The sequence below is a fragment of the Nansenia antarctica genome (genome assembly GCF_963989245.1).
Source record: "Nansenia antarctica genome assembly, chromosome: 1".
Taxonomy (NCBI): Eukaryota; Metazoa; Chordata; class Actinopteri; order Argentiniformes; family Microstomatidae; genus Nansenia; species Nansenia antarctica.
In genome coordinates, this window is record NC_137674.1 from 56,862,885 (window position 1) to 56,890,060 (window position 27,176).

The 27,176-nt window shown below is 44.4% G+C and overlaps 1 protein-coding gene across 1 annotated transcript in view; it reads left to right on the plus strand.

The window, feature by feature from the left end:
* atad2b (ATPase family AAA domain containing 2B) overlaps window positions 1-27,176 on the plus strand; it is a gene marked incomplete at its 5' end in the record, with an annotated part of 81,530 nt that overhangs the window by 14,654 nt on the left and 39,700 nt on the right. Inside the window, 4 exons of the mRNA XM_080524381.1 lie at window positions 140-325; window positions 18,649-18,784; window positions 20,543-20,742; window positions 26,702-26,861. Of these exons, the coding sequence (XP_080380507.1) occupies window positions 140-325; window positions 18,649-18,784; window positions 20,543-20,742; window positions 26,702-26,861 (682 nt within the window). The remainder of the gene's footprint in view (window positions 1-139; window positions 326-18,648; window positions 18,785-20,542; window positions 20,743-26,701; window positions 26,862-27,176) is intronic.

The following is a 27,176-nucleotide window of genomic DNA, read 5'->3' on the forward strand; positions in this document are numbered from 1 at the left end:
CTTAGACACTCCAGGGTCGTATACACACCGAGAAATCGCTCGGTCGAGTCGAAATTGCCAACCGTAACACCCTCACACACCAGTAGCTTTTAGTAGCTTGAGCTTTGAGCTCATTAACACTGTGCATGTCCGTGTCTAGGTGTTCCGTGAGGCTCGTCGGAGCGTGCCCAGTGTGGTGTTCATGCCGCACATCTCGGATTGGTGGGAAGCCGTCAGTGACACCACGAAGAGCACCTTCTTCACTCTGCTACAGGACGTACCCTCCTTCACCCCCATCCTCATCCTCGCTACCGCAGAGAGCAACTACACACAGCTACCGGAGGAGGTACACAGACACATCACACTCTTTGTTTTTCTTTCTACCCACCGTGTCTACTCTCCTTCATTATCTGCCTCAAACTGCATCTCCCTGGGTATCTTTCCTTTTGTCTCAGTTCCATCTCTCGCGTCTTGCTGGATATATGATTCCCTGTGCCCACCATGGCGCGTGCCAGCCAGGCCAGAGTCAGTGGGAGTTGGGGAGGAAAGAGAAAGGAGACAGAGAGTAAAGAGAGGCTCTCTGTAGTAGACAACAGACAGGGTTTAATTACGTCTGGGGGTTGGCAGCCTGCGCCCAAGACACGCACACACACACACACACACACACACACACACACACACACACAGACAGACAGACCCTGGGACACCGTTGAGACCTTCCAGCAGCCGGCCTTACTTGCCCTCCTGAGGTGGGGGTGGGGGGGTCGTACTTTGGCAAAGCGCTTGATCATGGCCCTGCTCCAGGGTGAGAGGCTTCTGGGTTGATTCTCTCTCTGTGGTCTTCTCATTAGCACCTGGTCTGCTGGATAGACGGAGAGGCCTTCACCCCCCTCCCTCCCTCCCTCTCCCTCTCCCTCTCCCTCTCTCTCTCCCTCTCCCTCTCCCTCTCCCTCTCTCTCTCTCTCTCTCTCTCTCTCTCTCTCTCTCTCTCTCTCTCTCTCTCTCTCTCTCTCTCAGTACTCATTAGTTCCACAAGCTAAGCCTATGTTTCTGACATCATAGATCTATATATTCTCTGTTATCTTCCATCCTAGACTCCTATAAAAGCCTCTATATAGCTGTCTCTTTGAGATTTACCCTATCAGTAAGTCTTTAGAGCCACTAGGTATGACATCTGTCCTTTGAGGGGATTCAACTTTAAAGTGACGATTCCCTTTTCTCAGACCTGCCACCTTGTTTCTTACAAGGTGATTTTCTCTGGGGGACAATGGAATATTTTCTTTGGTCTGAGGAAATTGCTTCATGACTTGTAAAGGGGAACAACTGCAAATCTGGGAGCTCAGAAAAGATGACAATTTGAACCTGCTCCCCAATATTATTCCATAAAATGCATATGGAATATCTCAGAATCAATTGGGCTTCTGGATCATGGACTATTCGCTGTGACGGAAGGTTTATGTTCATGAGATTTGCTTTGTTCTACAAAGTTCTGTCTAGCCCTACAGGTTGTTTCGAACAAGCCCTGAGAGGATTCAATGATTCAAACCTCTGGGGTGAGAGTGCTCTCAAGCTGAGCTCTGAGGCTCTTCTCTCCTGAGGTGTGTGTGAGGGTGAACTAGTGCTGGGCAATATGACCTAAAATATACATTCACGAGCACTTTATGAACACTATACTAATACTGGGTAGGGCCTCCCTTTGCTCTCAAAACAGCCTCAATTCTTCGTGGCATTGATTCCACAATGTGTTCGAATCATTCCTTTGAGATTGTGGTCCATGATGACATGACTGCATCACGCCAGATTTTTCATGTGCACTTTCAAGCGGTGAATCTCCCGTTCTACCACCTCCCAAATGTGTTCTATTGGACTCACATCCGGTGACTGGGAAGTAGGGCTGCAACAACGAATTGATGAAATCGATAAAAATCGATAATGAAATTCGTTGGCGACAAATTCCATTATCGATTCGTCGGGTCTTGTTCCATAACAAACCTACTTCCTGTTGACGCACGCCACGCTGTCTTGCGGAGCCGCCGCGGCGGCTACATTTAAATCATGGCGGAGGCGGAGAAAACGACTCGACCGAAATCGTCACATTAAAAGCTACCCTCAGCAGGGTAAGTTATACGAGTTTAACGTTGGCTGTACCCATGCCATACGTTGCGTTTTGAAGTGAGGATCATTCGTTTCACTGGCACAGCTGTAGGCCTAAGTTAGTTCTTCTCGTTTATCTAATAGATTCTCCCTCTTAATGACCTATTGTATTTTTAGCTTGCTATTCGCATTCTATGCCTTCAGCACCGGAGTATGCTCATAGTCACTTGTATTAGTAAGGAGATGCACTTGTGAGTTCTGGCGAAGCGTCAGCTAAATGACTGTAATGTAATGCGATAGCCAGTGAGTGTTTGCTCGCATTCATGAACTCAATATTGCATGACAAGTGTATTTAGCTAGCTTGCTAACGTCAGTGGTAGAGCAGAGGTGATAAGCTAAAGGCTAGCTAGTGGTAGCCTACCAAGCTACCCGTGAGTTAGAGTGAGGCACTGACTGTAGCCTAGCCTATTGTATGGAGTGAGAGGACACATTGCATTGTTTTGGAGCATATCTGTTATATAAAAACATTAGTGTCTTGTCTGTAGCCTATATTGCACTTTGGGTTACTGACCTTTACATTAAGCAAAGTTATTACCTAAAACAATGCATGTATTGAGCTAGAGTTCAACTACTTTATTGAAACAATCTACCGCCATAGTCCATGGCCTGTTGTTAAACCTATTTGATGTAGCAAAGCCTTTTTTATTTATATTATTTATAATTTTTTATTAATACTTATTCATTTTGCACATGTATATGTATAGGCCTGGCTGATTTAGAAAACATAAAATAAAATTTGCAATAGAAATCTGTTTTTCCATTTTTATCAGATTAATCGGAAAAATAATCGGCAGATTAATCGATTATCAAAATAATCGTTAGTTGCAGCCCTACTGGGAAGGCCACTGAAGAACACTGAACTCATTGTCATTTTCATGAAACCAGTTTGAGACTACTTTTGCTTTGTGACATGGTGCATTATCATGCTGGAAGTAGCCATTAGAAGATGGTAGGGCTGCAACGGTTCAGTTGGCCCATGGTTTGGTGTGAACCTCGGTTTTTGGGTCACGGTTTCGGTTCGGTTTCTGGACGTGTTTTGTGAGAAAAAAATGCTAAAATTTATTTACAAACTGTTACTTTACTTTATTTTGCTTAGACTTATGGAACTTTAACATTCAGACACATTCCAGAATATGACTGGTATATTGTATACTATAAAAAGTATGAATATATATAAACAAAACAATTACTTTAAAAAAATAAACTTTCAAATATAAAAACTATTTATTAACACTTTCAAATTTAAAAGTGCCTTTTAGCCTTGACTACTGGTATAGGAGAGGAAGAAATAAATGTAAAAGTGCACTTTATCCATGACAGCTGGTAGCTATACACATTATGCGCATATAATAATAAATTATATTTATATAGTGCTTTTACGAGGCTCAAAGACGCTGACAATATGGGAAAAACGGGCAACAGCAACAGATAACATGAGCGCATAGAATTCAGAGTTAACGAACGGGGAGGGGGGTGGCAGGGTTAGGGGAGATGGTTAGGGGTAGGGGAGGTTGTATGCATGGAAGAACAGGTAGGTTTTGAGGTGGGATTTAAAAGTGGAGAGTGAGGGTGAGTCTCTGAGTGCTTGAGGGAGAGAGTTCCAGAGGCGGGGTGCAGCTCGTGAAAAGGCCAGACTGAAGGGGTTCTTACAGGTTGTTGGACTGGAGGTGGGAGTGAAGTTGGACAGCGTGCTCTAGGGTTTTGGAAAATAATGATTGGAGATCGGGCGGTAGTTGGAGAGGTTGGCTGGGTCAAGAGTGGGATTTTTGAGAATGGGGGTGACAGCGGCGACTTTGTATATTGAGGGAACGTGGGAACGTGGGATAGTGACTGATTGAAGAGGGCAGTGAGGTGGGGGATGAGGGCAGGGAGGCAGGCCTTGGTCAGGGTGGTAGGGAGGTGTGGTACGACACGTGTGAAGCAATGCTTGCAGTAACGCTTCTGTTCACTGTTTTCCGTTCCCTCGTCATTATGTTCAATGCCAAAACCGAAATGATCTAGGCCTTCCTCAAACTATTGCCATGTTCTCAACTCCGCTCGCAATGAACAAACATTTGAACAAGAAGCAACTACGTTCCAGGCAAACTCGACCTCCGACTTTCAATGGAACGCAGCATAAACCGAAAAACCGACATTCACTAGTGCAGGGGTCAGCAACCTGTGGCTCCGGAGCCGCATGCGGCTCTTTTGCCCATCTTCAGTGGCTCCCTGTGGCTTTGACCACAAATTATATGGAAATTAACAACGGTTATTTATTTTTTCTCTCTCCTTGAACTTACAACTCCCTGCTTACGCTGTAATTGTTGTACGAGGGCCAATAGGATTCGGATATGATGGCACAAGACTAGTATTATACATTTTGACTGGACCCAACATGAGACTGGATGTGATGTTTTTTCCGAGAGTAGACCTATATCCACAGGGATTGACAGTACTGCGGCAGGCAAAGCAAGAAACTATCCACATTGTCTACAACTTTGTGGCTAGATTTATATACAGACATCGGCGACGCACATGAGCTCACCGGTGAGCGCTATTTGCCTACTTTTAAATGCAAAAAACGGCTTGTCTTTAGCTGAAACCGTTTCCGAATTATGAACTTCTAAAGAAGGTATGATATTTGGGAGCGCCGGCGCTCCCGTGCTGCTGAGAGCGTTACAAAGCACGCAACTGTCGCGTCTATCTTTTCATGGCAACTCTACATTGTGATTTACAAGAGATATTAACTAATGTTTACATTTTGCAATTGATCCGCGGTACACATGCGTGCCGTACCGTGGATGGCGAACCGTACGGTTCAATATAAAACCGAGAACCGTTGCAGCCTGTCTGGCACCAACAATCATGGCACGGTCCAAATATTTTGTCAACATTACCTGAAGCTGCTGGCCTGTATCCGCTGGATTTTATGCATTGTGCTGCTGCTACACCATTGGTTGATTAAATTATTGCATAAATGAGAAGTTGTAAAGTTGTTCCTAATAAAGTGCTCAGTGAGTGTATATCTCAATATTACCAGACTTTGAGAGGGACACAATATATCTTGATATTCCTTATCTTTTCTTATAGCTGGTATGAGGCTTAACATAAAGTTAAAATACACTCCATATTTAAAAGAAGCACTCTGCATTTATAATGTACAAGTCATTTGTATGTTTGTTTTGTTTTGATTGAACACACCAGCAGATTATTTGAAATAAGGAAAATTATATAATTATAGTTTATTTATACGAGGGGTAGCCTACCTTGTTTAGAGTTTTACTAACAACCTAGATAGCTGAAGCAAGCACACAAACTTTCTTTAACGTCTAATTTTCATTAAAAGTAAATAGTACTTTTTCTGCAAGATGTATCTGCTATTGTTTGTTCTTCGTCTTCTCCCGTGAACAGCAGTCAAGCAATCCTCTGCTCTTCTCTGGAACGTTATGGTCGGATGGCCACGGTTCCAACAGAAGAGGGTGAAAGGGCTTTACCAGACTTTGCGGTCATTGCATGATTTGTACACACACACACACACACACACACACACACACACACACACACACACACACACACACACACACACACCATTGAGCGCTCACAGCAGCCGACCTTGTCTTCCTGCTCCACACGGTGGGTGGGTGGATGGGTAGGTGGTAGTGTGGGGTAATTGACAAGGCCTTGCTCATGGCCCTGCTCCTGGGTGAGAGGCTCAGAGGGTGGTTCTCTCTCTTTGGTCTGCTCATTAGCACCTGGTCTGCTGGATAAGCTTGTACTGCTATCACAATTCTCAAAACACACACCATCGTCAAATGAGGACACCCAGACTCTAAGCACTAGGGATGTAATGATACACTCAACTCACGTTTCGATACGATTCACGATACTGGGTTCACAATACGATTTTCTCACAATGTTTAAACAAAATTAAATGTCAGAAAATGTCATAGAAGTAGGCTAAGTGCTTTGGCCCCTTTTTCCAGGATTACTTCAGCTTTCAATATATGGCAGTTATTTAACATTACTGCATGTTATGAGTGTGTAATAACAGTTTAAAGGGAAGAAAAACTTAAATGGAATTGGATTTTACAGGTTTTTTGTAAAGTGGAAAGTGTGATTGCACATAAACAAAATATTTAGCATGTTCAATTTGAAATATTATATCTGTCCAAGAAGGTTTGAGAGCCTAGGGCTTTTATTTTTTATTTTTTGCCCTTTCATTTCTCTAAGAATGTCCAGGCGTTTTTTCTAGCTACAGACGGGACCGGATGTTACACTCCTCACACTGCTACTTTTGCATAGTGCACTGTCGTCGCCCCATGCTGGCTCTCTGGGTTTTGCCTTTTGGGTGGTTTGGTAACACTAAATGATCTTCGTGACATTTCACATATGTACATGCTCTTGCGAAAGTATTAAAAAAACACAGCTTGTAAAACACCACTAAAATATGCTCTCTCGTAATGCCGCTTCTCTCTTCAAATCTCCTCAGGTCTCCAAAGCTAACGTGCTTTGAATTACCATAATAATCTATCGGTAGAAAGTGCAGCTTCTCTGCTTTCAGGAACCGTTGGAATTGTTTCAATAGCACATAGTTTAGGAATTACAGTAATATTCCAACGTTTGTAAAATGCTGTCAGTTTTAAAAGAGTATCGCGATTCGTTTTTCATTTCACCGATTTTAATCGTCTCATTTGTATCGATAATTAACTGCGATGCATCGTTACCTCCCAAGTCCCGACTAAGCACACCAGGTGACAGCAGAAGATTTCCTCTGCATGATCACAAGCCAAATCTAGTGGCCTATCAGGGCTGCCAAGTTTCACCAAAAGTTTGGAGTGAGATTTTTTGGCGGTGGAGCGACGTTTTGGCGGCCCCTCTCTCCCACCCAATTATTTGTGCTAGTTTCCTGCAATTGTACATGTTGTTTATAATAAACCAGCACAAGAAATGAAAATAATTTACATTTTATAAAACAAGGAAAAAATATATATTTATGAAATCTTAATAAACAAATACAGTAGCCTACAGACTCTAAAAGAAAAATGGGCCCCATCAACAGGACTCATCCCCTTGGTCAGCAGCAGAAAGACCCTTGGTCATCATCTTATATACAGTGCATTGCTCATAAATGACTATCATGTTATACAGTACATAGCAGGGTTTTTCCTGGGTCAGAACGAGGGCTTGGTGGTTGATCTTGTGCGCGCATAGCGCGCCCACATTTTTTTGGAGGGACCCCCAATTGTTGTATTTGTATTGTAAATTGTAATTATTATTAATTATTATTATTATTAATGTACCTGGTTATGTTACAGTAGAGAAACAAAAAACAGTTACCAAAACTGAGTATTTACTAGCTAAGATTGGCAAAAGATTGGCGTGGTGCAACCGAAATTAGTAAACAACTAGTTTGAAACTAGCTAGTAACAACTAGGGGTAATGACTTACGCCAAATTGGTGCAACCCAGTCCAGTAGGCTACCAGATACGATGTTGTAATGTATGCACATATTTTGCTACCACGGTTGCCAGACGAAATTGACAATGTCCAGCCCAACCGGTCTAAAAGCTGCCGAATCCAGTGTGACCAAAAGTAGCCCAATCTGGCAACACTGCTTGCTACGTTCTTGCAGCTCACGTGAACCACAGGTTCTTCCATCAGCGCTTGCCTGCCACTTCGATTGCAGACTCAAGTTAACGCGCGTGCAGAAAGATGCCACGAAACTCATGTCCGGTAGCTTTCTTTCAAGGAATTTCAAAAATAAAAGTCCCGTAAAACAATTGTTATTTCTCGCCGTGAGAAATAGAGGTGAGACTTGGCAGCTCTGGGCCTATTCAATTAGCAAAATTAACCGAGGTAGTATTCTGTCATGTGCTTCGCAGTTAATGTTGAATTACATTTGAAAATGACGTTTATATTTTTTTACCTACATAAAACTTGGCTCAATGTTACTAATGCTCGCTAACTGGCTACACACATAAAGCCAGCTCACGGTGCACAACGCACACATACACACTTGCTTCTTGGAAATTATAGAACTTTTGTTGAATCCAAATCCATCTTCTGCCATGATCAAGACAGGTCGCTTCACACTTTTTTCTCTCTCTCGCTGGCTACTGTAGTAGGCTAAACATGGTCACAGTTTCACTGATCAACATTGTATTATCTATCTATTCATTTCACAAATTGGTGCGCTTGGTGGATGTAATGCCAAAATAACGTTGAGGTGGGAATTACACCGGTGTAAGATTATACACCATATGCTGTTGGTAAAACCTTCCACTGACCATTCAATAGAGACATTTTCAATTCACTTTCTTAATAATAATCTTTAAACTATAATTGCCAATTGTATGATTCTCTCAAAGGAGTAACCCTCATTACCGCCCTGGACTGGCTCACCTCTTACCTCATTAACAGACAACAGACAACATCTCCCTCTCCGGTCACACCTCCACCTCCTCCTCTGTCACAGGGGGTCCCCCAAGGACATACTCCCCCTCGGTCACATCATCCACCAATTAAACCTGGACTTACACTGTTATGCTGACGACACCCAGATTTACATCAGCACAAAATCCACCCAGAACCCACCCCTCAGTCGCATTGAAAACTGCATTTCAGCAATAAAAACCTGGCTAACCCACAACTTCCTCAAACTCAACAGTGACAAGACAGAAGTCATCCTCACCGGCACCAAATCCACTCTCAATAAAACCGGACCCATCACACTCCATTGAGGACACCACCCCCTCTCCCCTGGCTCGCAACCGTGGCTTCATCCTGGACCCCACCCTCTCATTTGATCCCCACGTCAGCTCCATTGTCAAGACCTCCTATTTCCACCTCCGAAACATTGCCAAAATGAGACACTGCCTCTCCCACCCCAGCTGCTGAATCCCTCATCCACGCCTTCATCTCCTCCCGCCTTGACTACTGCAACTCCCTACTCATCGGCATCACCTCTCGCTCCCTCCAGATGGTCCAAAACTCAGCCGCCCGCCTGCTCTCAAACACCCAGTCCCGTGACCACATCACTCCTGTCCTCCACTCTCCCCACTGGCTCCCCATCAAAGGACGTATCAAATTCAAAGTACTCATCCTCACATACAAAGCCCTCCATAGCCTGGCCCCCCCCTTACCTGACTGACCTCCTTCTCCCCCACCACCCTACCCGTACCCTCCGATCCTCATCCACTGTTCCCCTCACTGTCCCACCCTCAAAACTCAAATGCTTCGGAGACCGTGCCTTTTCACGAGCAGCACCCCGCCTCTGGAACTGTCTCCCTCAACCACTCTTAGGGCTTTCACACCGGCAAAGAACCGTGCCGGTTCGCGTTCGCGTTCGGAAACCTCCGAACGTTGGCGCTGTCTGGCGAACGAGCTCGCGTTCATACCAGTGTATCGTTCGCCAGACAGCGCCAACGTTCAGAGGTTTCCGAACGCGAACGCGAACCGGCACGGTTCTTTGCCGGTGTGAAAGCCCTATCAGAGACTCACCCTCACTCTCCACTTTTATATCCCACCTCAAAACCTACCTGTTCTCCCATGCATACAACCTCCCCTACCCCTAACCATCTCCCCTAACCCTGCCACCCCCCCTCCCCCCTGGACATGCATACAACCTACCCTACCCCTAACCATATCCCCTAACCCTGCCACCCCCCTCCCCGTTCGTTAACTCTGTGTTCTATATGTTCATGATATTTGTTGCTTGTTGTTTCTGTGTTTTCCATTTTTCCCATATTGTCAGCGTCTTTGAGCCTCGGAAAAGCGCTATATAAATATAATGAATTATTATTATTATTATTATTATTATTATTATTACTATGCCTACTACATGCACTCATCTGTCTGGCATCATAGATCTATATATTTTCTGTTATCCTTCGTCCTAGAGATTTTTCTAGAAGCCCATATAGCTGGCTCTTTTCATAGCAAAAACCATATAACTCCTTCACCCATTCAGAAAGTATTTAGAGCCACTGGCTATGACATTGACTTGTTGACATCTGTCCTTTTGAAGGGATTCAACTTCAAAGTGACGATTTCCTCCTCAGACCCTTCAGGCTGCCATTTACTGTTTGTTACAATGTGGTTGACAATAGAATAGTTTCTCTGGTCTGTGGAAATGCTTCTGACATGACCTTTAACTTTGACAGCTTTCTGGGTTTGAAGCTTGGAAATCAATCAGATGACCCCACACCTCTGCTTCTACCCAAACACGATGACACCCATTTAAATCTATTTGAGATTGATCTATTTATTTCATTTCGCAACATGCCAGAACCTTTTGCTAGATTTTTCTCTAATTAACCAGGTTGTTTTGAGCGACCCCGGAGAGGGTTCACCTGATTCAAACCCCAGGGGTGAGTGTTTTCTGGCTGAGGTTAGGGGTTCTCTTCTCCTGAGGTGTGTGTGAGTGTGAGCCTGGTCTCTTGCCTGATGAAACGTATCATATTTAATCCCACTCTCAGTTCTGAGACAGCAGCAGGATCATTATGGGTATAGGGACACACACACACACACACACACACACACACACACACACAGCATTGAATTAACACACACTCTGAGCAAGGGGGGTACACAGAAACACACACACACACACACACACACACACACTCAGCAGGGGGGGGTTCACAAAGACACACACACACACACACACTCAGCAGGGGGGGGTTCACAAAGACACACACACACACACACACACACACACACACACGACAGGGGGTCTTCTGTGGAGAGGCAGATCAATAATTTAGTGTAGAGCAGGGAACAAAGTTCTCTAACTCATTCATTTATCTGGACTTAAGCAAAGTTTTGGAGAGGGCTTTGAATCATACAGTGTCCAATCTGGGAGACTTGTGGTGTAGAAGGCCACTTGGGGCTACGGCTGTGATGCCTACATCGGTTACACAGTTATACTTGGACGGCCTTCCAAAAAAACAACTGCATTAACCGTTTGAATACATACAGTACATATTATATATTACATATAAATATCCTTTACCCAATAGCAGGAATGTTAAGTAATGACTAAGAACAATTGCATTGCTAATCTATCAACTGTCTCCCATCTCCTCCTAACGGGAGCATGTAATGCGTTATTTTCACATATGTTTACGTTCACGTCACATAGGTTCATGTGTGCACTTTTATGCCAGATGTTCTTGCTTTCTGTTCAATAAGTACATAGGTCTTCTATCTAAAATGGTGTGTGTCGGCCTACGTGCTGCTCAGTAATACCCTGGTGAAGTAGTCACTGACACCCACACAGACATGTAGGCTGCAACTCTGACATGAAGAAGGTCATATTTGTCTGCTCCCACCATAATATAATTGAATATTTATATGATATTAATATTTATTTTTAAGACAGTTATAGTGACTATTTGCATGAACCACAATCAACACCCACCTTTTGCAGAAGGCAGGGTTAAGAGCATTACGGAGGGTAGATTTGTGGATAGTCTAGGTCTGTGAAACAAATGGGCCATTTGTTTGAATTTGGGCTAGGGTTTGCGATTTAACCCATGTGTATGTTCTGTAAGTAGTTTTTTGGTGGGGTTAGTGAATATATTTCAAGATGGAGTTTTTATCAGGTGAGATATTTGAGTAGAGATGTGAGATTTGTTTTGTGCGTGGGGTTAGTAAAATACAGAGAGTTGACATGACAGCATGGGTTAGTTGGTAATACAGAATAGGAGGATGGTTGTCTAGGTGGGCTGAGGGTTAGTTGGTACTACAGAATAGGAGGATGGTTGTCTAGGTGGCTGAGGGTTAGTTGGTACTCTAGTACAGAGTAGGAGGATGGTGAGCTGGAACATGCTGGTTTAGAATATGTGACAGCAGCTGGTGAAAGTATTTTTTTATTTACAATTTTCTGAATAAGTCATTATTACAACATTTTGATTGGTATCCCGCTTTCACCAGCTGCTGTCACATATTATGTGTTTCTCTCAGTTTGTTGTGTGTTATGGAAGACAATGGTTTAGAATATCAGTGTGTGTGTCAGTGTGTTTTGTAGCTCTGGCATACACTGATGGCAGCTGTCCTCTCAGCAACACTGCTCTGCACCACACTAGTCTTGAACTACACCACTCCTGAGTCCTGCCACCCCCCCCCCCCCCCCCACACACACACACTCTTTCAGAGAGAGAGAGAGAGAGGTCCAAGCTGCCAGTCTCCAGCATACTCCAGGGATCTATGTACACACCAGCATCTGTGCTGGACTTGAGGTGGCAGTAGGGATGGATAGCATGTGGAGGTAGGAGGTCTCTGAACCCTATCAGACTGACCCTGCTCTGGGCTTCAGAGCCAGGCACAGCACCAGTGTGTGGGCAGTCGAGACCTCTGCCAGGACCGGTACACCTCTGTGAAACCATTCCTACTAGGGGTGCACTGATTCCACTTCTTTACATTCAGCCACTACTCTTCTTGGGGACCACATAGAACATAAAAAAACATGACAGTACCGAACAGCTTTAGACAGAACAGTTAAGAACAACATACGATAATATAACAATGAATTAAAGATAATATAACAATGAATTAAAAGTAAAAACAAGATAAGACAGTCATACATTGGCAAGACATCAAACAATTGTTGGGAGCTGTCTTGGTCCCTTGCTATTTTCCATGTATATACTTGTTGTAACTTTATAGGTTACATGATTGATTAATATGTTACACGATTGATTGACAGTTAAAATAGATCACATCCGAGGTTATTGATTCTCTTAATGATGCCGACATGTTTTGCACAGTTGACCGAGCATCTGAACAATACATATCAAATCAAATGGCAGTCCTTATTAGTACAGATCAAAAATATTTTGGGCCACTGGTTGGTTTTGTGGAGCTGTTTCGACTTTCAGTAAGTCACCAAGGGGAGAGAGTAATCTCCAAGGAATCAAGTCTGCAATATGCAAATACAATTTTCTTGCATTCCGCCCGTTTTTTCTTCAGACCCATTACTGTAATATTAATCTACGTGTAACAAAACAGATAGGCTAATAATCATGTTTATACATGGGATGAATTAACGTTCAATTTTAAAAGATGAAAATGGCAACGATAGTTCATGAGTATCTATTGTCAACATCACTAAACGTAGCAACAGAAAGCTAGCTAACGTCAACGTTAATGTTAACACCATAACGTAAAATTGTTGGCCGCCAGCTAAATAATGGTAATGTTACTGTTGGTGTCCGGCATGTTTACAGTTAGTTTGTTAAGACTTTTAACTGGCTGTTCGTAAATTAACTGATTTTAGAGCTCTCTATGACGTTGAAACCAGAGTATTCTGAAATCAGAGTGTTCTGAAACCAGAGCAGATTTCCAGAGTGTATTTACAAATACGAATATGTGTTTATTATTAAGCTTCGTCTTTTGATGTGCTTGCTGCTTATAGCACAACTGTATGCTTGTCAAAAGATGCTAACTGCATAAGAAGAAAACACTGACAGTTTTCAGCAGCCAGCTGCTCAAGCTCATGATCAGCTTATGTTCAGATATTATACACTGTGTTCAGACCTACTTTTTTTCTGCACAGAAAATTGATCAGGAATCGATAAAGAATCGAACCGATAAGCAGAATCAATAATGGAATCCGTATCAATAACATCGTATCAATTCCCATCCCTATTCAAATGCAAAGCACTTTGAGCTGCAGTCTCAAGTCTCTCTTTTGTATTCTAGCAGCTTCTCGATTTGGGTTCTCTATAGACTTGAGGAGGAAATACAGAGGAGAGAGCAGGAGGTTTAAGTCGGCCCCTCCAGACCAGGATTTGTAGTTGAGCAAAGGCCTGGTTTGACTTTGGTGTTGTACTGCTGTGCTCCACTGATCATCAGCCAGGAGACCTCTCTCCCTCCCTCTCTCCTCTCACTCCATCTATCCCTCCCCAGGTCTCACAAGCCTTTCCTCCATGTATCCCTACATATCTACCCCTCTCCATATATCAGGCCATGTTTCAACGACCTCCTGATGACAGCAGATACTGGCTCCACATCACTCCTCATTCTCCTGGATCTAACAGCAGCATTCAACACCATGGACCACAACATCCTCCTTCACCGTCTGCACTCCACCATTGGCCTCTCTGACACTGTCCACAACTGGTTCACTTTATACCTCACTGGCAGAACTGAGCATGTTGCCCTGGGAAAGACAACATCCTACACCAACAACGTCACCTGCGATGTCCGTCAAGGTTCGGTGCTGGGCCCCACCTTGTTCACACTCTACATGCTCCCCCTTGGCCGTGTCATCCGCAGTCATGGAATGTCATTCCATTGCTATGCGGATGACATACAGCTCTATCTCAAAGCTAATCCCACCTCCTCTGCACCCCTGCCACTATCCACACTGACCACCTGCCTGGAGGAGATAGAGGCGTGGATGAAGCTCAACTTCCTACAGCTGAACAGCTCCAAGACTGAAGCCATTCCACACCAGGTCCGGTCATCCACCATCACCAGCATTACCTTCTCTGGCCAGAACATTCCCCTCTCCACATCAGTCACCAGCCTGGGCGTCAAAATGGACCCTCATCTCACCTACGAGACCCACATCAGACATCTGTGCAAGACGTCCTTCTACCACCTCAGGAACATCGCCAAACTCCGTCCCACACTCACTCTGGCAGATGCAGAGAAGCTCGTCCAAGCCTTTGACTCCTCCAGGTTGGACTACTGCAATGCACTCCTCATCGGGATTCCTAGTAACTGCCTCCAGAAACTCCAATACATCCAAAACAGCGCTGCTAGGGTCCTGATGAGGGTGCACAAATATGATCACATCACCCCCATCCTCAAATCACTTCACTGGCTCCCCGTCTCACTCAGGATTTAGTTCAAGGTCTCCCTCCTCACCCACCAGTGCATACATGGAAATGCCCCCCCCCACCTCAAGGAACTCCTTACCCCTCAGAACTCCTCACGTACCCTCCGCTCTGCTACCACCAACCTCCTCAATACCCCCAGAACCAAGCTCCACATCATGGGGATCGGGCATTCTGCTCGGCTGCTCCCAGGCTGTGGAATGCTCTCCCCGACCACCTAAGGGCGCCACAGACCGTGGATGCTTTTAAACGAGGCCTTAAAACCTACCTTTTTATTAGAGCCTTTTATTGAAAATCTCACCTCATTGTCAGTATTGTTTTTTCTTTTTTTGTTTACCTATTTTTTTTACACCTTATGCTGTTTTTAATCCTTAGCACTTTCTTGTTTTTTAATCTGTAGCACTTTGAGACCTGCATATGTAAAGTGCATTTCAAATAAAATGTATTATTATTATTATTATTATGTTTCAGCCCAGCAGTCTTGTTTAGTACAGAATAAAATCACAATCTACCCCTTACACAGTCCTTCCCCTCTCTTTCTTTCTCTCATGCTATCCTCTCCCGCACTCGGTCCTTCCCCCCTCTCTCTTTCCCTGCGTCCTTCTCCATCACAGTCCTTCCCCACTCTCTCCCTCAGTCCGTCCACCCCCTCTCTCTCTCCCTCCACATAAAACATAAAAAACATGGTAGTACAGAGCAGATTTAGACAGAACTTTAGACATATACACGAACAACATAAGATAATATAACAATGAATTAAAGATAATATAACCATGAATTAAAAGTAAAAACAAGATACGGTCATACATTGGCAAGACAACAAACAGCAACATTTTTTATACATATTTCATATGTCAATATTCATATTCTTATCTACAGTTCAGTTAAATTAGAAAGAGGAGAGACGCTGTGATACAAATACAATTGTTGAAGATCAATTTGCTTTTTATCTTAGTAACTGCTGGTGGCATAGCTCTATATACATAACTGAGCGACGCAATACATCTGTCTTTGATTTGGGTATGACGAAACCCACAGCAGAGTATCTGGTGGGGTATGCATGTCTGTTTGAAGTGCAAATAGATTATGGAAGTGGTTAAGAAATTTCAAGACAAGGATGTTTCTCAAAAAGACTAGAAGTAATCACTTAGTTTGAGTGTATTCAGGTTGAGATGACGGGGGGTTGGGGGGTTGGGGGGGGGGGTCTTGCTTCCACTCCTCATTAACGAATACATGATTTTGTGAAGGTTTTTCTGCCCTCTGAAGACATGATTCAACCCTGCCATAACTCACAGCACCTACTGACTACTCAATCTACTCAAATATTCAAGTATTCTCTATTTTCAACATTTGTTTAGACATCCAGTCTCTCTTTTGTATTCTAGCAGCTTCTGAGTTCGGGGCTCTATAGATTTGAGCAGGGAAGAGAGAGAAGGAGGTGCGATATGTTGCCTCCAGACTTTCCCCCCCTCCTCTCCCTCACTCTGTCCTTCCCCTCTCTCTCTCCCCTTCACACTATCCTTCCCCTCTCTCTCCCCTTCACACTATCCTTCCCCTCTCTCTCTCCCCTTCACACTATCCTTCCCCTCTCTCTCTCCCCTTCACACTATCCTTCCCCTCTCTCTCTCCCCTTCACACTATCCTTCCCCTCTCTCTCTCCCCTTCACACTATCCTTCCCGTCTCTCTCTCTCCCCTCACACTATCCTTCCCCTCTCTCTCTCTTCCCTTCACACTATCCTTCCCCTCTCTCTCTCCCCTTCGCACTATCCTTCCCCTTTTTCTCCCCTTCACACTGTCCTTCCCCTCTCTCTCTCCAACACACTATCCTTCCCCCCTTTCTCTCTCTCCCCCTCACATTATCCTTCCCCTCTCTCTCACACTATCCTTCCCTCACTCTGTCCTTTCCTTCTCCCCCTCCTCTTCCTCACTCAGTCTTTCCCCTCTCTCCTTCCCCCCCTCCTCTCCCTCACTCTCCTTCCCCTCGCTCTCCTCCCCCCCTCCTCTCCCTCACTCTGCCCTTCCCTGCTCTCTCTCCCTGCATCCTTCTCTCCATCAGTCATTCCCCACTCTCTCTCCCTCAGTCCGTCCACCCCGTCCACCCCCCAATCTCCCCCCCCTGTGGAGAGTCCCGGAGATGCCTAGAGAAGGGAAGAAAGAGGCACCACAGAGCATGATGGAGAGATAAACACAGGGAGAGAACAGAAGGATAGGATCAAATAGGATCCCGATGGAGGAAGTGTGGGGCTGGGCTGTGTCAGTAGTACGGCCTCCTGCTGGAATCACCCAGGGCTGTATCTCTTTAGATCAAACCCTGAACCTTGAGCCATCCAGTCCCCCAGTCCAGATGTACATCTGTAAGGATGGGCTAACCCTGTCAGCAATGAGGGACAGGGATGGAGGAAGCAGCAATGAGAGATGTTCTAGTACTAGTACTTTGGCTATGCTCTGACCAACCTGGTATGCAGGAGTTTATGTTGGGTGATTCCTGCTTCAGGTCACAGTGTTTTAGCCCCGTTAGTAGCCCCGTCGGGGCTGAAGTTGTCTCTCCTGTTGAGGCAGTAATCTCTACAAACGTTCCCAGGGGGCGCTTAGGTGGCGTAGCAGGTTAAGCGCTGACCATGTAACCGCAGGGTCCCCAGTTCGATTCCGGCCGGGGACATATCCTGCATGTCATCCCTCCTCTCTCTCTCACCCATCCTTCCTGTCTAAATCTTCACTGTAACTGTCAATAAAAAAAATGAAAAATATGACTGGGACTGCCACTCAAAAAACTGACATACAAACGTTCCCAGACAGTTCGATTTCTCCGAACTGTCTCATCACATTCATACAAACAACAGCCCTTTTGATGTGTACGGAGGGAGGGACACACACTATCACCGTCAGCACAGATTTCAGGCGGATTTCTATTCCACATGCTCTACATTTCACTCCAGAAAATAAGGATGAACAACCAGGATAAACCACACTCAACTCTATATACGGCAGTATATACTATGCTGAAGTTGGCAAACTAGCATCCAGGTCACGATAGTTGTGAACAAGATTAGTTACTCAAAGCTCTGTGGGCCTTTGAGGTGGGGTGGAGGGTAGAATAGGAAAACGGAAGATGCTGTCAGTCATACTTTGTTCCTGCAAGTTAGCAGACAGGAACGGATGGCTCCCCACGAGTTGAGCTCAACCACTGCATTAGCTGTGGCAGACACACACACACACACACACACACACACACACACACACACACACACACCGGGATTGCAGTCAGACTCAGACAGGCAAGGGAACACGGTCGATATCAGAACTCCTTCAACCAACTTAATGGAACAGTGCCTTGTTGTGTTTCTCTCCACTTATCCCTCATCTAGAATTCAGCATGTTTCAAAACATCAGAATATTGATATCGGATCTGTCTGTCTGTCTCGACTTGTGGAGCTCCGTTGGGGGAACAGACTTTTCTGAAAAGTAAAGTCGAACTGTAGAAAATAAGATAACTATGTTGTTGGCAGGTGTTTGATAAGGAGTAGAGGGAATGGATGTAGTTTTTTTCAGAGATGAGTCACTGCAATGTGTTAGTGACTGGATGGATTGATCCAGAAACCTGATTGTCCCTGAGGGGAACATAGTCGTGGATACACTGTGTTTCTGCATGGCATGTTATTAACTGGCTGTGTTGTTGTTGTTGTGTTTCAGGTGAGGAGGATGTTCCAGAGAAGCTACGGTGAGGTGGTGAGTCTTTCTCCGCCTGGCGAGGAGGACAGGAGGAGGTTCTTCACTGACCTCCTGTTGGTGCAGGCTACCAGAGGGCCACCACGCAAGAGGAGCACAGGTACAGACACACGCACACGCACACACACACACTCACACTCACACACTCTCACAATCTCTCTCTATACACACATGTGCATGCATGCACTCCATGACATTGCACATGTCCTGTGGAATGATCTGCTTCACTGGGGGCTGATACTATACTTTCCCATTGTGGTAGGGTTAGCTGCTGGGATACGAGAGGGTGTTGGTGTACCCTGCCTCAGGACTAGCCCTAGAGGTTCATTTGAGAATCTGTGGTGTTTTCCTTTGTCTGTGGCTTCATGCTTTGGCGATGTTCTGGTGATCTTTATTGTCTGGGAGAGCTGAGATGCAAACCAGTTTAGAGTCTCTTTCCTAGAGGGCACTGTTGTCTTCTGCTCATCCCTCAATGCATTTTCTGTCTTTTTAAACCATCTTTTATACCCCCAATTTCCTTGTTTCTTTACCCGTTACAAATCACACCAGTTTAATTCCGTGTTGAGACGAACCGAATAGGTCACCTCTGTCTCTCTGGGTGCATCACAGTCGTCTGCAGCATCTTCCTCTCCCCCGACGTCTCTCTCCGTTATCTGTGCTGATCTCAACAGACTGGATAGGTGAAAGCCACATGATGTAGGCAATCCATCTGGATTTGATTTGACCTGTCCTGATTCCTCTGCTCCGGCGAAGGAATGAAGGCAGCGGAGTATTGTTACGGTGGCTTCCAGCCTGCTGATTTGGGTGCGGCTGATCTTGACTGGTTAGGTAAAGAGCCAGGTTTTGCTCAGTTTTCATTTGTTTTTCATTTTTACTGTTCGCTAAGATTGCAGAATGCCATCTTGGCACTACTTCAATAGCGCACAGAGAATTTTCTCTTACCTCTCCATCTCCATCTCTCTGGTGTTTTCTTGGTTTGAAGCTTTTTCCATGTTTCGTGTTATGAATTACCCCTTCATGAAGATGAAGAGGACAGACGTTTTTCCATTACTAGGCCAAGGATCTCCGTAGAAGAGCGTAGGATTAGCACAGTGTGAAGTCTGTAGCCTGCTGTTGTTCTCCACACCTCCGACAAACGTATGTTACTCTCTCCCCCACCCTACATATATTATTCTCCCTTCTCCATCCGCCTGGTCTCAGCGTGCTGTCCGTCAGGGCCTTGTTCGCTGGCAGAAGCCTTTCAAATGGAAATGTTGCTCGTCGTTGGGCCTGGATCCTCATTGATGCGAGGCAGGGGTCCCCGCTCCACGCTCTTTGGGGGTCCCCCTGAATAAAACAGCAGACTCCCAACTCCCATCACAGTACACTTGAGGAGGAGGCATCCGAGGGACTGGGGAGAGAGATCGGTGCTATGAAACTCATGCTATGTTACTCATAATTATAGTCAGGTTTCAGATGACGGCTAGCAAGCGGAGCGGCTCATGCTAATGTTTAGCTGGGCTAACGATGTTGACAGTTTCCTGGCCTGGGGCTAGGGCTGAGGGGAGGAGAGGAGAGGAGAGGAGAGGGCTCTGGTAGTACAACATACTGCAAGCGAGAGGCTTTTCCCTCATGGGCTGATATGTTAAGAGAAAGCCGATGGGTGTTTTATTTTGTATAGCATGATTGTTCATCATCTGCACACGAGTCTGTTTTGGTAAGTGAGAGTAGGAATGTTGCATCACTCACTCACCTCTTCAGTGCTGTGGTGTGAGAAGATGCTGTCTGTAGTCAGGCTTCTGTGTGTGTGTGTGTGTGTGTGTGTGTGTGTGTGTGTGTGTGTCTATCTTACCAGTCCACCTTCTCTTTTTCTCTCCAGTTCTGCAGCAGTGTGAGGTGGTGTTGCCTGTAGCGGAGCCTCCTGGCCCCAGGGTCCTGTCACCAGAGGAGCAGAGGCGTCTGGCTGAGCAGGAGGACAACACCCTCAGAGAGCTACGTCTGTTTCTCAGGGACGTCACCAAGCGCCTCGCCATCGACAAACGCTTCAACATCTTTAGCAAACCTGTTGACATCGAGGAGGTGGGCCAGGGGACAAACAATCACCCACACTTGCGCGCACACACACACACACACACACACACACACACACACACACACACACACACACACACACACACACACACACACACACACACACACACACTCCTCCCAGAATACAGTTTACTTGCAGAATAACATTTGTGTAGATATAAATTGGTTTGGGATGGATCTCCAATCTTATTATGATGTTGCCACAACATAGAATAGGTGTGTGTCTAAATAGATACAGTATTGGAAAAAATTAACAGACCACTCATCTCTACATGTATGGCAGCCATTCACCTGTGTTTGTTGAATTACAACACAGACACATGTAGAGATCTGAAAAATATGTGTACGTAAGCAGAAATTACAAGTGTATTTTCTTTTGTTAGAGAATTATTTTTGTAATTTTCTTGTTTAATTTTGTATTTTTTGGGGGAAAATACTGTGGAATCGGTCCTGTTTTGCTTGAGTGATGTGCCCAATCAGATCACTTTAGAAAGATATATGTTGAGAGTTGGAGGAAGTGTACGGGAGCGGCACAAATGAATGAGTGAGAAGTAAACAGATACACCTGTGGCAGAGGGGCTGTGTTGGAGAGCATGCGGTAAAACCAAAGTTTAATGTCGGATTGTTTCAGTTTAAAGTCAGTGTTAGCCCTGTTTGTTATTGTTCATTGCTGTTGGAAAAGTGCCGGGTAGGACAGTTAGCAAGAAGCAACTTGTACTATTAAAGACTGGAACCCCGAGGATTGTTATTCATTATTGCCGCCAGAAGGACCTAATCCGCGGGCGCAACGCGTCACAACAGTGCCATTGCACCTCGGCGCTACCGCGGATGCTTCAACTCCACCTTGCCTGGTTCTTGCTGCATGGGATTTACCGTATCAGCGATACAAAGGAGTTGTTTTTCTCCCCTTTCATATGTGCACCAACAAACAAATCCAAGCACTTGGTAAACTTTGAACTTCCTTTATTATTGTTTTTACATTCACACACACACACACACACACACACACACACACACACACACACACACACACACACACACACACACACACACACACACGCACACACACAAGCTTACATACAAACACATACACATAGTATAGCACACAGACATACAAACCCATACACATAGTATAGCACACAGCATACACATATATATATATATAAAATAAAATAACCATATTTTTGTTATTCTCTCTAAATTGCTGTCCTGTATTTTGTTTCTTCTTAAATGGTTTATATACTGGGGACATACAATTACAATTACATACACTTGTATATCTGATCTGATCTATTTGCAAACAAGAAAAGTTAGCCAGCTCACCATCAACAGCTAAGACTCAGAATCCTGTTATCTCTTAATAAATTGAAATATTACCTCAGGGGGCCATTCCACTAAAGGTGGATCAGTATAGCGGCGATATAAATAAATGCGGCGATCAGGCAACTCGAGATTGGAATTCAAGCCTCAGGTGATTCCTCGAACGAGGATCAGCCTTGTGTCATCAGTGTTCACAGAAGACAGGCTTACAAATCTTCGATATGGGCGCGTGCACGCAGACATAAAGATCCCCGAAGAGTCGATCTGTCGAAATGAAGATACTCCACTCTGCAGGGGTCCTACATTTGCGCAGCATTCCCGAATTATTGATCTTTATGAAGACGGAAAAATAAGATGTAAAATAGTGCAATACTGCCGCAATTAACAAGGCGAGGGAAATGGTTTGGCAAGAAATTGCTGACCGATTAAATGCGTAGGTCATACTAGCCCCAGTTATTGTTATATGTTCATATTTTAATAAATGAATATTACTACTGTGGTGATATCAGCAGCAGGCTACAAACCGCCATAACGCCACAATGGCCTAGTGGTATCGACCGCTGCCATGGGATTTATTCATAATTTTTAGACGTGGTTCGAATCCCTCTTCTGACACACTTTTTACTGCATTTCGTTGTCTGAATCTAATCTAAAATCTCATCTAAAAAAGTATGTAGGCTATAAAATTATGGTGCAGGCTAATTTACAAGAACTGACACGATTACAATGGTGTTTGAAGCCTTTGCATGAAATCTTCGGTTAAATGTAAAAAAATAATAATTTACTTAGTCAAGTCTCGAACTCGCAACCTTTGGGACTCCAGCCGGCTGCCTTAACCACTGCGCCAACCAGACCGCTGTGATAACAGCAATGCAAGTTGATAGACATGCCTATTCATTTTATTTTATTTTTTACACTTTTTAATTTATGTATCCATCGATCTATCTATCTATCTATCTATCACACTTTCAAAATATCTAGTTATCTATCACACAATCAAACTATCTATCGATCGATCACACTTTCAAATTATCAAATTATCTATCTATCACACAGTCAAACTATCTAATCTATCTATCTCGTGTGAAGTGGGAACTAATATTTCCTAAAAGACACAAGAGGAACTGTCGTTCGGGGTTTAGTTTCCGCCTGTGAGCCTTTTTTGACGCGCGTCTTACTATAGCCTGTGTTTTAGCCTGGTCGCGACCTAATTATATCTGACTCAGAAGGAGCTCAACCAAGCAGCGAATTATTTGAGCCACATTGATGGCACTTAATTGATGGCAAGCTAACATTTTCGAGGCTTAGAACTTTATCGAGGCTTAGAACTTTATCGAGCTTCGTGGAATACCCCCCAGGAGAGGGTTACACACAACAACAACAACAACAACAACAACAACACAAAACTGATTGATTTTGAGGTATGCTTCGGGTCATTGTCTTGCTGGAATACCCAACTTCTCTTCAACTTCAATTTCTGGACTGACCTTCTAACATAAGCCTCTAGAATTTCTTGATATTTGGTGGAATACATTCTTCCTTCCACATGCACAATATTGCTTGTGCCCCCAGCTGCTACACAACCACAAAGCATAATGGATCCACCTCCATGCTTAACAGTTGGCAAGGTGTTCTTCTCTACAAATGCTTCACCCTTTTTTAAGGTTTCTCAAGGTTTTCTTTTGCATACTTAAGACGCTTAATTTTATGTTGAGGTCGTAGGAAAGGCTTCTTTCTGGAAACTCTGCCATGTAGGTGTTGTTGTTTAAGGTACACTGTATTGTTGTCCTATGAACAACTAGACCGGTGTCTGCTACTCTTTTTTGCAGCTCTTTTGCAGTGATGTGTTGGTTCTTCTGAGCATTTCTCACCAGATCTCTGGCCATTCTACCTGAAATGTTTCTTGGTCTTCCAGATCTTGTCTTGACTTCAATTGTTCCACTTATTTTCCATTTTCTGATGATGTTTCTGACAGTGGAAATGGAACCTGTGGTTTGAAACGTTGCAAGAGTTTTTTTGTAGCCTTCAACTTGATGGTGGAAGTGAACTATCTTGATTCTGACATCCTTGGAACCTGTGGTTTTTAACACCAGACACAACAGCCACCGCAGTCGGATACTTTAGAAGGCATGGAGTCACCTGACTCATTGAAGCCCTAACAAGTAAATCACCTTGGTCTGGGCCTTTAGTAATCATCTTCTCAAAAGGGTTCCCAAAACTTTTGCACAGGGCCCTTTTCCTTTTTTATAATTTAAAAACTTGTGTTCAGGTTTGCTTTCAATCACTTGGAGATTAATTGTAACAGACATTTAAACCAGGGGTTCCCACATTTTTGCACCCCACTGTATTAATGTTTCAGTGGAGGTATCAGAGAATGAGTGTTGGAGACGGGAGATGGTTTTCAGATGGAAGAAGGCAGACTTGGTGATTGACCCTATGTGTGGTTCAAAGGAAAGGCTTGGGTCCAGCAAGACGCCCAGGTTCAGATGGAACAGCCGTCAATGATGAGGACGAGGTTACTGATCTTTTGAAGGAGGATTTTGGGTGCAACAACCATGAGTTCTGTTTTATTGCTGTTGAGTTTGAGAAGGTTGGTGGTCATCCATTCTTTGATTTCATAGAGACAGGAGATGAGGGAGGGGGGAGGGAGGGCGGCAGAGGGTTTGGTGAAGAGGTAGAGCGGTGTGTCATCAGCATATGTGTGGAATTAGAGGCTGTGTTTCGCCAAGTGGGAGGAGGTAAGTGGTGAACAGTAGCGGACCTTGAACGGAGCCTTGAGAGACACCTTGTCTCACTACTGGTGCGGATCTGGACCCCTCAAGGGACATGTGCCACCTGTTGGACAGGTATTATTTGAACCAAGCCAGGGGTGTTCCAGTGATGCTGAGGGCTCAAGTCGGTCCAGGAGGATCGTGTGTGTGAGAGTATCAAATGCCTCAGAAAGGTCAAGGAGAATGAGTATGTTGACATTGCCATCATCAGCAACCAAGAGGAGGTCATTGACCGCCTTGACCAGAGCTGTGTCGGTGCTGTGCTTGGCCCTGAATCCGGATTGTATTGGTTCAAACAGTTGGTAGTGTGACGTGGTTCACTGTGGCAGAGGCAACTGCACATTCTAGAATCTTGCTGAGAAAGGGGAGGTTTAAGATGGGTCGGAAATTACTGAGGTTGTCTGGGTCCAGGATTTAGGATGGGAGTGACAGCAGCCAGTTTAAGTGCAGCGGGGACGGAGCCATGAGTAGATGAGTTGATGATATCGATCATGAGGGAGGACAGGCAGGCTAGCCTTGACCAGCAAAGTGGGCAGGGGAGTCCAGGGGAAGGTGGACGGGTGGGAGCCAGAGACCAGCTTCATGACAGTCCATTTCCACAGGGAGAAGGCAGAGAGGGACAGGGAGATGGGGGTGGAGGAACAGTTGCATCAGCCCGAGGGATAGATGAAGAATGAGGGGGGGGTGGGCTTGAGTTGCTGATAGATGCCATCAATCTTACTTTGAAAGTAATCGATGAATCTGTTGCAGAGATCAGAGGACATGGAGTGGAGGGAGTTGTCTGGGGGATGGAGGAGTCTATTAATGTTGGAGAAGAGAACTTTGGGATTTCCTTGACCAGTGGATATCAGATTTGAGTATTAGGAGGATTTTGCTTGTGAGGGCAGATCTGTATGTTGTAATGTGTTCTAGGTACACCTGGGTATGAACGGTCAGACATGTTCTTTTGCAAAGTCTCTCCAACTGGCGACCCTTGGCCTTTATGGCACGAAGCTCAGTTGTATACCAGGGGGTGGTGTGAGAAGGTGACAGCGGGTTTTGAGGGGTGCCAGGGAGTCCAGGGTGGCAGATAGGGCTTTGTTGTAGGAGTTTGCCATCTCGGTGGCAATGAAACAAACATTTTCATTTCACTGAAACACATACGGTGCTGCTTTTTTTCTGGCTTTTCTGATTTTCAGCCACTTTCTTTGCTGTATCACTTGAATTCATTGTTGCAAACACAATTATGGATATGAGATAGATTTTGGCCACTTGGATATAGACCAATTATGTAGAGTGACTGAGATGACGTCTCATCGATTGTGCTTTTTCATCTCCACCATTCAACTTTGTAGATTTTTGTCTCCCGTTTAGCGTTGCATTCCTGAGCAGTTTTGTTCCTCTCCATTTGCTCAATTTATAATGACAACCTGATCCACACAGTGTGTAATTAATTCCTATGCAAATCGGAGACTGTATAAAAACAAAGATATTGATTCCAATATTACATTAACTATTATCCTTGCATTAAGATGGACTCAATTCAACTTATTGAGTGATTTGTTGATGACATTTTTGCTTTTTAGCTCATTTTAAGAGTGTCATAGCAAAGGGTGTGTAGATGTATGCACATGAGGTATTTTTGTGTAAAAAATGTTAATACATTTGCAGAAATTTCTAATAACTTGTTAAACTTTTAAATTGAGTCTATATCACAGCAAAATGTGGAAAATGGAAGGGGTGTGTTGACTTTCGATAGCCACTGTGTGTGTATGTATGTATATATACATATACATATATGTATATCTATCTATCTATACTGAAGAACTCATCATGTATACTGAGAACTGAACAACCCTTTGCTTCTTCTGTGTCAGGTGTCAGATTACTTGGAGGTGATTCTCCAGCCCATGGATCTTTCCACAGTCATGACCAAGATCGACACCCATAAATACCTGACTGCCAAGGAGTTCCTGCTGGACGTTGACCTCATCAGCAGCAACGCGCTAGAGTACAACCCAGACAAGGACCCGGGGGGTGAGAACCGATAGTGGTATATTTATGGTTGACTTAAGTGTCTTGAAAAGAGCTAAAAAGCCTGCTCGCTGATGCTCCCTCTAAAACCTTTACTTCGATCTTCATCAGGTTGGCTTTTTTGTTCCTTGTATGGCTATTCTCCCAACACCTACTGTACACACTAATGTATCTATTACTTTCTACTTGAATGTCTTTCAGCACACACACACACACACACTGGTGCCATGGCCAAGTACTGCATATGGGTGTCAGATACATTAACTTGGGTAGATATTGTAGTGTACCATTTGGCTTTCAGGGTCTGTGTTCAAACTA